This window comes from Notothenia rossii (assembly GCF_949606895.1).
Source record: "Notothenia rossii genome assembly, chromosome: 6".
In the NCBI taxonomy this organism is placed as follows: Eukaryota; Metazoa; Chordata; class Actinopteri; order Perciformes; family Nototheniidae; genus Notothenia; species Notothenia rossii.
The window spans coordinates 78,967,527-78,977,634 of NC_136909.1; the positions used below are offsets into that span (position 1 = coordinate 78,967,527).

General features: G+C 40.2%; 1 protein-coding gene across 1 annotated transcript; it reads left to right on the forward strand.

Moving 5' to 3' along the window:
* The first annotated feature begins 842 nt into the window (after positions 1 to 842).
* On the forward strand, positions 843 to 8,711 carry LOC307044488 (uncharacterized protein). Its single transcript, XM_079689773.1, has 3 exons — positions 843 to 898; positions 1,537 to 1,649; positions 6,465 to 8,711. Exon 3 carries the CDS (start codon positions 6,550 to 6,552, stop codon positions 7,324 to 7,326), a length of 777 nt encoding a protein of 258 aa, XP_079545899.1. The 5' UTR covers positions 843 to 898; positions 1,537 to 1,649; positions 6,465 to 6,549; the 3' UTR covers positions 7,327 to 8,711.
* The last annotated feature ends 1,397 nt before the right edge of the window (positions 8,712 to 10,108 follow it).

Here is a 10,108-nt window from a genome sequence, read left to right on the forward strand (position 1 = left end):
AAATGGAATAGAAGTATAAAGTAGCATAAAATGGAAATACTCAAGTAAAGTACCTACATTTTTTACTTAAGGACAGTACTTGAGTAAATGTACTTGGTTACTTACCACCTTTGCATACAAATAAAGCTATTTTGTATGCCAAAAAAGAGACAAAACGACACGCAACATGTTATATTGGATTTTTTTCCCCCCCTGCCATCAATGTTTTGTAAAATAAAAATTTGAAAAAGTGATAACCCTTTTTTTGTTGTCGGTGAAACCCCTCCAATGTTTATCTCTGTATCCATGATATATAACCCAGGACAGTAAAACGACTTAAATCTGAAGGAGAAAATAAAAATATAACGTGAACACCCTACAGTTCGTATATCCGACAGCACTTGAATGCAGCAAAAGCTGGCTTGTGTGTTAACAGTATCTCACGTTGCCGGGAAATAACCAGGTTTTCCAAGGACGATTTCAAGGCCTCTGTATTTCCTGTTGAGAAAGATGTACTCTTTATGGCGGTGTGAAGCTGACAGTTGAGCGGCCCGACCAAGCAAGGAGGCAGAGGCAGAGAGTTCAAATATAACCCGGTGTGGGCATTTATTAAATCATGGGCACATGATTGACAGCCTCAATATGACTGTCCTCCCTGAACACAGTCAGCAGCCACAAGGATCTCACACACACAAAAAGGAAAAACCGAGCCCAAATACACACTGACTAATCAAACCAACAACACACAGGTGAGGGGGGAGGAGACAACACAGGGCACCAGGTGAACACTATCAGCAGCAACAGACAAAATGGGAGAGGGAACACTTTTCAAACAGGAAACAGAGACAGACAGCCCATTCCCAAACCGCCCCCTACTACACCCTACCCCTACACCCTACCCCTCCGTTTGCGCGTTCATGTGTGTATTTTATTATAAAGTTGTGTATATTTACAGACTATTGCAAAAACTAAGAAGCTTATAAAAATCAGGTTTAAAACTAAAAGAGCTTTACAAAAAAGTAACCCAATATAAGATGTTTGGAGTTTTATTTGAGTTATTAATTTACATTTTTTAGGCTTCAAAATGACCATGTACTTTTGTAAACATTAACATATCTGTATCAAAGTCAAGTCAAAGTCAACTTTATTGTCAATCTTCCAATTTGTGTGTACAGACAGAGAGATTCAAATATACCGTTTCCCACAATCCCGAATATAGAAACAAATGTATAAGAAATGGGATTGGATTGCTGTCAAAAGATAATATAGCCTATTAAATGGACCTGACATAAAATTTTATAAATGATACTTTAACAAACACATCTAAATGTTTTTGATTAGGTATGGCTACAGTTTTCAAAACTATGTTTTTGTAAACATTATGGGATTTATATCAAAAGATAACTTACTAAATGGACCTGCAAACATAAAATGGCCCATAAAGATCGACAATGAAGGGATGCCCTTTTTGCTTCAGGTCTTTTATGGTAAGACCACACATAAGTTCGTCTGCAGTTCTTGAGACTGAACTTAATGTGCACTTGATGTGAGTTACAGCTTCCTCTGTGGAACACTTCCCCCATCATGACGTCAGCTGGATGTGATCTTTCCTCCCCATCCCAGCCTCAAACTGACGCATTCACATATCAGCTCTTCAGCAGCAACTTGAGGTGAGTTACACCCCAGCAATCTGGAACACTTTCTAACTAGTACTGTACTAGCATTGGTGATTATTTCCTGTACTTTAACAGCTTACATGTTCCCTGCAGTTGGACCGTAAAAGAAACAGAGAGCCAAGCATTGCTGTATATTCTCATATTACTTTACAGAGCTTTTACATTCCTGTGTCTGAGAGTTATGTAATAGAAACATTCCCGCATCTGTTGTGATGAAAAGGTGTAAAATGTTTCACTGAGAAACACTGCAGCTGCTTATGATGCTGGATTGACCGTTAAATCCCACTGTGAACTTCTGAATGTTTACCTTGTGAGAATAAATTATAGATGTCTTCAGGACAAACATTTTTCTTTATCCAAATATTTGAGGCTTGAGTCACTTCATGTTCAAGTGAGTGAATAGCTCTTTCAGATATGTGCTCAGACATTCATTCATGGTAATCTCTGTGGGTGGAAAGTATTGTAAAGCCAGGAGGACACAACCACTTTCTGAGTAACCAAACTGTGGCAATCTGAAAGTAAATCTTCACACATTTCCACGAAGCTGGGCAGAGCTACGTGGTTGTGACAGTCAAATTGAGCTTTTATCAATAAGTGTTTTATAACGCTGGTAAAACATCTTCCTCCTCTACTGCTTTTCCCTTTGTTCTCAGCATCAATATGCATAACAGAAATATAATTTTCATATTTATAAAAAAACAAACATTCAACTAGCTTTGTGTCTTGCCTCTTATGGCGTCTAAAACGTTTTTTGTAAGTTTGAGTGCATTAGCCCTGGATATCTTCAGTATGGAGAGGCCATGGTTATTTAAATCATTTGTTTTTACAAAAACCTTATCGCTTTAAAAAGAATACCTCAGCATTTGGGCAATATGCTTTCTTACCGAGATGATAAGGCACTGAACAAAAAAAAATGTGGTGCAAAATTCCAGTGAAAACGTTATAGTTAATTTCCCTCACATTTTAGAAAAAGATTTAACCTTGTTTTGTGTAACTTTTAGAAATATGTTCTATAGGTCAAAATAATAAATAAAAGATGTCAATTGTCAAATCTAAATGTAAAAATCTAAATCTAAAGTTAACAAAACATCCAAATAGGAAAAAAAGTTAATTTTCTATATTTTTGTCTTGTGCAGATTAAATATAAGATGTAAAAAGTGATATTTAGAGGTGCTGGTGAAGTGATTTTGCTTCGTGGTTTGCTTATATAATTTAGTACTACCGTGTATCTCTTGTCATCCATCTTTCAGCAAGAAATGAATGAGGTTTGTTTCCCAAAATGTAGCCTGAAAGTGACTCATATAAAGTCTCCCAACAGCAAACCATGTTGTTTGTCCATGACCTCTAAAAGAACACTCTTTCAGAGTTGAAAAATAAATCTGTGACAAAGGTTTGAAAATTACTATTTTTTGCCAGGCAACCTCTGTCAGTGTGGCTTCAAAAATAAACTGTTCAGGTTCGGGAACGGTCGTGGTCAAGCTTTACAAAACAACATTGTCTCGCGGTCTTTGCTCCCGTCATAATTACTACGGCTGCTAGAGGGGTTTGTCAGTTCAGACTTTTGTTGTTGTTTGGACACTGAAATCAAGGAAGCTGTGGCTTTTCTTCGAAGGAGATTCTTAACTATTCCTGTATGTTCATCTCAAAGGGATAATCCACCCGTTTTGTACCTCATGAGAATCCAAAGCCTTTTGTCTGCACACTTGAAAGGTGACTCTTCAAAGTTTGTGACTTGCTTTGTCGCTGAGCATGGCAGCTGTGGTCAGTTTGGGTTTGCATGAGTTGCGATTGATTCAAGTGGTGAGGGCAGCATTTTAGACTCATAACAACAGTTTAGAAAACTCAAACAACTACTGTAAAATAATCTAATTGTATTGAATGAGAAAATACATTTTTGAAGGAAGCAATTTAAGCTTTACTGAAGGACTGCTGATATTTTTACATGTTTAGAGATTAAGCCATCAAAGTGTAGTTTACAACTTCCCCAGCCTGTCTGAGGCTCTAAGCCCTAAGCCTATACATAAAGACACACAGGTCGAAATAAATGGGTTTAGTGATGAGAAATACGTTGTTAAAATAAATGCATTTGATGACAGCAGTGTTATTGACATGTGTGTGAACCTGTGCTTAAAAGGTGCGATCATACTCTGCATTTGTTTTGTTAAAAAAAACGTAAAGATTTTTTAAAAAGCAACCGCCGATTTGAGCAAATGTTACTCAAACATAATTAAATATTGCAGTTGTATTTGATTTGGTAATTTAGAAATGTGTTAGGCAGCAGGAAGATGGATGACCCATTGACGCAAATTAAACAGCTGTTCCTGTGTTCAGCGGTTTGAAAAAAACATGTCATGGGCTTTCATTGAGCTTAGACGGTAATAGTTTTGGGAACGATGGAGGTCTATAGCTTTAGCTAAACGCTTGTTACCAAAAGAGTCTTGATGTTTTTGTAGGGTTAGTTAACAAATTCAGAGCATCATAAGATGTACCTTTAAGCACATCTTTATACCTAATGTCAATAACACTGTGGTCATCAAATGTATTTAGTTGAATAGCTTATTTTTCATGCCTAAACAAATTCAGTATGTTATTTACTGTGAGATCTTTTTTATAAGCAAGCACAATCTGAAAAGTAAAGAATCCTAAAAGTCTCTGGCCTGCTGTGGTCAGTAAGTAAAAACTAATGCAGCCAAACACTGTTCAGACCCTCCAAACTGTGTCTCCAAAAATATCAGTGTGACATGTGCGTAAAAATGATGCACAAGCCTTTTTATGGAATTGTGCAGCCATAAAAATCTTAAAGCACATACTAATACTGTCAGACATTGCGAAATAAGAATATTTGTACAACATTAAAGGCATAAAAGGGGGATAAGAAACAGGATGTTAAATGTACTGTAGATAATTCACTTCTGTTTTAAAGTCACATGAGGCAGGAAGGAAGAATGTGGTGGTCAACTCTGCCCTGGCTTCAAAACCAGGCAGAGTCGTGTTCGTGGCCCAGACCTTTGTGAAAGCCAAGATTTCTAAACAATGTTTTCCCTGGAATCTCAAAGCAATCTTCATAGTTATAATTTTCTAAATGTGTGTGTATGTGGGAAATTCAATGAGGGCTCCAAGTGCCAAGTGTGTGTGTGTGTGTGTGTGTGTGTGTGTGTGTGTGCCTGTGTGTGTGTGTGTGTGTGTGTGTGTGTGTGTGTGTGTGTGTGTGTGTGTGTGTGCCTGTGTGTGTGTGTGTGTGTGTGTGTGTGTGTGTGTGTGTGTGTGTGTGTGTGTGTGTGTGTGTGTGTGTGTGTGTGTGTGTGTGTGTGTGTGTGTGTGTGTGTGTGTGTGTGTGTGTGTGTGTGTGTGTGTGTGTGTGTCAGAGAGCTGATCCAAACCAGCTGTCAGTGTGTCCACATCCCCTCTCTTCATGTCTTGGTAAGGCCATACTTAGTGGATGAGAGACACAGGGGAGCGACCTCGGAGCATTTCACTCAGCTATCCAATAACATGAATCTCCCGTATGAAAGTTGACCTGCGCTGAAAGAGTCCTGAGTTTGTTTATAAGACCCAAGCATTTAGATTTTTATATAAACATTTCTCTCACTAATGCTGATTTTGAACAGCAGTTGAACTTTGGCCACAAAAATGTCAGGATTATTATCTTATGTCGAGGTAACTTTATTTTGTGTTGATGAAATGAAAGTTCACACCAGCAACCCGGGGTTGTTGTAAATCATTAACCGGAGTAATAGAATCGGACATGGGGAGGACCGATGTGTTAACAAAAGATTCAAATACAACATAAATAATACTGCTGGAATGCAGTGAACAAATATTCAAATCTTTCACTTGAAGGTGGGGTAGGTAATTTTGGAGAAACCAGCTCAAGTGCGCTAGAATTTTAAAATACACAGCCGGAAAAAATCTTCCACTTCCTTACAGAGCTCTTCCTCCAACACACACGAACGCGCACATGACCAATGAGGGCACGAGATAAATTTGTGCACAGATGGACACAGATGACATTTTTTAATGGATTTTTTGTCAAAGCACTTCAGATATTCATTGCTATCGGGATGTTAAGAGCATTCCATTGAATATAACAAAAAGTGTATCTCGAGCCAGTTTCTCAAACTTACCTACCCCACCTTTAAAGGGGCCCTATTCTGCTCTCTTTCAGGTTAAAATTGGTATTTGTGACATGTTTCCATGCTGCTCTTTTCACCCTGAGACCAGAACCAGAACCAGAACCAGAGCCCAGTCTGCTCTGATTAGTTAGCCGGCCAGCTCTGTTGTGATGAGTAAACTGCTTAAAGATGTTCCGTCCCTTAGCCTATTTTGTACAATTTGTTGGAGCGCTAGCCAATAGAAGCGCTGGTGTTATATAGTGATGTCACTATGTCATGGAAGTAAACAAAGGAGTCCAATGGAGGCGCTTCAGGCGGGGGGGGGGGAAGTGTATTGGAGAGAAACTCCCATCGGAGGCAACTTTGGGATTGTAGCCTTTGTAGACCATTACATGCAGACACCTATACAACACTACAGGAGAGGGAAAACCCCAAAAGCATAATTTGTTCCCTTTAATATACAGTATACAGTGCAGTGTTTCCCCTACCATTGTCTTGGAGGAGCGCTGCGTAGTAAGATTAGTGTTTTTGACCCTAAAAAAATAATCTATATCCCAACTCCCCCCCTCCCCCCCCCCCCCCCAGCTCAGGCAGCACCCCCCCCCCCCCCCAAAGCAGTAAACCTAGGGGAAACACTGCAGTGTGTAAAATGTTGATTAGTACTTCCCTGATATTGATTGTGTTCTCTTTTCTATAGGCTCAGGTGTGTTTCTGAAGACACACCCCCCCCCCCCCCCCCCCACATGAGTCAACATGCTGCCTGAGACCCTCCTGCAGCAGTGATGGCGGCCCTCAGCCCCCCCGCCCCGCTCCTATGTGTGCTGCTGTGTGTGTCGGTGGCTCTGCAGCGCTCTGACCTGCGCCTGGCCTATGTGACCCACAACAGCTTCTTCTACTACTCCTGCAGCCAGCTCCCGCAGCCCTGCAGCCTGTCGTCCCTCACAGACTGCAGATGCAAGGACATCCAGTCGTACTCCACCCCTGTTTTCGGGGCAAGACGTTTAACAGTTTGGTTCACGTCGCCGCTAAACACGGCACGTCTGCTCAACAACTCTGAGGTGAGGCACCTAACTCTCATCCACTGTGGATCCAGAGAGACACCTTCTTCTTCCCTGGAGGGACATTTTTCTGTGCAGCACCTGGAGAGACTGACCATGGTGAACATGGCACAGAGTCCTGTTTATCAAAGTTCAGATGCAAACAGATTTAGAACCTCAAACAGTGACCCAGACAGGGATAATGGAGCTCACTTTGACTCAAATAGATACAACAGGGAAGAAGACACAAACATGGAAATGGTTGAGGACCTGCAGAGAGATTCCTTTGATTTTTCCCCATCCCAGATCCAGGACATCTTCCTGGGCAGGGAGCTGGGAGCAGCGTTTCATGAACAGGCCCGACTGGGGGTCATCCACAGCTCCGTGCTGGAGTGGGGGGCGGAGGCCAAAGCCTACACTGTCCAAACACATATAGACAATGACGGCATGCTGCCCTTTCAGGACCTCCACCTGCCGAAATTACCAGAGACCTCTGTCATATATGTCAGCTTTGTGTACTGATACTGAGTAACTTAGAACAACAGAGGGAAGAGGATCCAGTGTTCAGGACCTGCAAACAATCTCTGTCTTGCTCAGCAGGGGTCCTGTTTCAGAAACTATCCTCTTTCTTAAGGAGAATCTAAAGTAGGATTTTTCCCGATTGCTTTTCCCTTGGTTACCAAACATTCTAACCAATGGCCACCAATCTTTCCTCACATGGCCGGGCTAAACTACTTTGTATTTATCATTGTCACATACGATAACATACATTGAAAAATACAAAGATTGAGCAAAAACAGCAATGGACACTCAAATTTGAGATAGATAATTACGTATAAAGGGAAAGTTTCTTAGTCGTGGTACCGAAATAAGGAGAGATTATTCAATATTTTGATGAATAAATAAGGAGGCTCTTGAAATACAAACTCCCTAAGTTACTTAGGGACATTCCCTAAGAACCTTAGAAAACGACATACGATTTTATTATCAAATAGCTTTAATTGTATTTTTCCCCAAGCGAACTGGAAAGTATGCACAGCTGTTTATCAGCATGATAGAAGAAGATATGTAAACTAATGAGAGACCCCCTGAGGGAGCAGAATATCAACCCCCTCCAGCTGACGAGTCCTTTGTTTCTAAATACTGAAATGAGATAATGGTGTAATCCCTAATACGAAATGATAGTGACAATCTGGTGGCTTTGAACGTGTTGAGCATTTATTTTCCTCTTGTTTTTCCTCTCCACCAAAAAGAGAAATGAGAACTTCCATCAAGGAATTCATCCAACAAAACGTCTGAATCCAGACTGAATGAAAAGCTGCTGGCTGTTCTTTCTTCGGTTCAGGAAGCCATGTTTATCAGATGAGAAAAACAGGAGGGTTTAGTATTTAAGGAGGGAGGACATTCCACACATTTGGACACAGAATGAATTCTTCGCAGCTCTGCTTTTTCATTTTCTCCAGCTGATACTAACCTCTGGTCCCTGTGTAACAGCACAGATATCTCCTCTGGGACATTGAAGTTTGTTTTGAAATGCATGCAGCTTTAAACCACAAGATGGCAGCAGATACATCTCAGTAAAAGAGGAAGAAGCAAACTGAAGTGTTGAGGAAGGACTGAGATAATATACATAAATATGACAGCAGGAGATAAAACATGTTTTTCTTCTTTTTGTTCTTAAGGTATTCAACTGTTTTAAAAATCCAGTAAACATTAAATTCCACAAATGTGTCATGAAGCATTTCCGCACTTTAAAAGCTTTTGATGAATGACATACATTGTTGCGAGATACATTGTTCGGAGTAAATGAAGTGTGGCATGATATTTATTGGTTTACAAAAGTGAAATTAACAATGTTATCGCTTGCACTTGTTTACAACAAAAACAAAAATAAATGATTAACTCATGACTTGTAAATCAATTATTAATATTGTCCAAAACCTGGTCTGTCCAAATCAAATGAACTCCACCATCAGACACGTGAGGAGGGAATTGTTGCAAAAATATGCAATATGTGTACATGATACACAGTGGCACATCTATTATTATACATATAAACCATTTGTTGATTTTAGAGTTTCATAAAGAAATGCTTTAAGGTCTGTCGTCTGTGTCACATTTTAAAGGTGTGACCAATCTAAAGCTATACACAAATAAAATGTTGTTGCTTTTACATTGTACATTTAAATATACTCATTACGAGGTACAGCTGCATTGGTCATTAAAAAAAGACGTGTGTGTCTTTGTTTTCATTTGTTAATTTGATAATGATTGCAGTCCTGTTTAAAGACGCTGCATGCTGTGTGTGTGTGTGTGTGTGTGTGTGTGTGTGTGTGTGTGTGTGTGTGTGTGTGTGTGTGTGTGTGTGTGTGTGTGTGTGTGTGTGTGTGTGTGTGTGTGTATGCTGACACCTGCTAGGGAGCTGCTTATTTGCATGATAAACGTGCAGCCCATCTTGTTAAGCGCCCTGAATGTAAACTGATGTCGCCTGTTGATCCTGCACCTGAGAGGTCAGCCCCGCCCCCGACAAACACCGGGGCAATTACCGGAGAAATCCCCGGATGAGTTGTTGAGGCAGCCTCGCCTTACGGAAATCCAACCTAAAGGGTTGGGGAGAAACTGTGACCTTCACTTGGGATAATGTGAAGACAAACTACCAGTGGTGTAAAAAGTACTGGTACTTTAGTACACTTCAGATTACGTTATTTGAGTATTTACTTTTGTTGCTGTTCTTCTACCCAACCCATCCGCATAATAAGTATTTTACTTAAAGTACATTTTTATGCTAGTAACCTACTTTTGTACTTTTACTTGAGTAACATTTTGAATGCAGGACTTTTACTTGTAACAGAGTATTCCTAAAATCTACTTCTACGTTTCCCTAAGTACAAGATCTGATTACTAAAAAATCAAATCAATTACGTTCAGTCTGATATTCTAAATGCGTAATATGTGTGTCTAAAAGGTGGACAGGCGGGGACTAAACCGGATTGATTTTAGGTCCCTCCTTTAACCACGCTGCCACCGTCTCCTCACCGGCAGTTTAGCAGTAAAACATTTTATAATCAGACGTTATTGTTCGCCGCCTCCTTGTGGGAGATGCGCCCATGTTCATTTTTAAAAGGGCAAATCAGCCATAATTCAGTTTATAACTGCAGCGCGCAGGGGAGAAATGCCTGGATGAATATTCATTAGAGACCGCCTGAACTGCCACGCTCGGTGATTCATTGGGCATATGTAAATATCACTCACTTTAATTGCCCCTAAACTGACTCAACATAATGTTGTCATTAGCAAATTATTA

What these genes read in the sequence shown, in the direction of transcription:
- LOC307044488 (XM_079689773.1), top strand. Translation starts at nt 6,550, where the DNA reads ATGGCGGCCCTCAGCCCCCCCGCCCCGCTCCTATGTGTGCTGCTGTGT.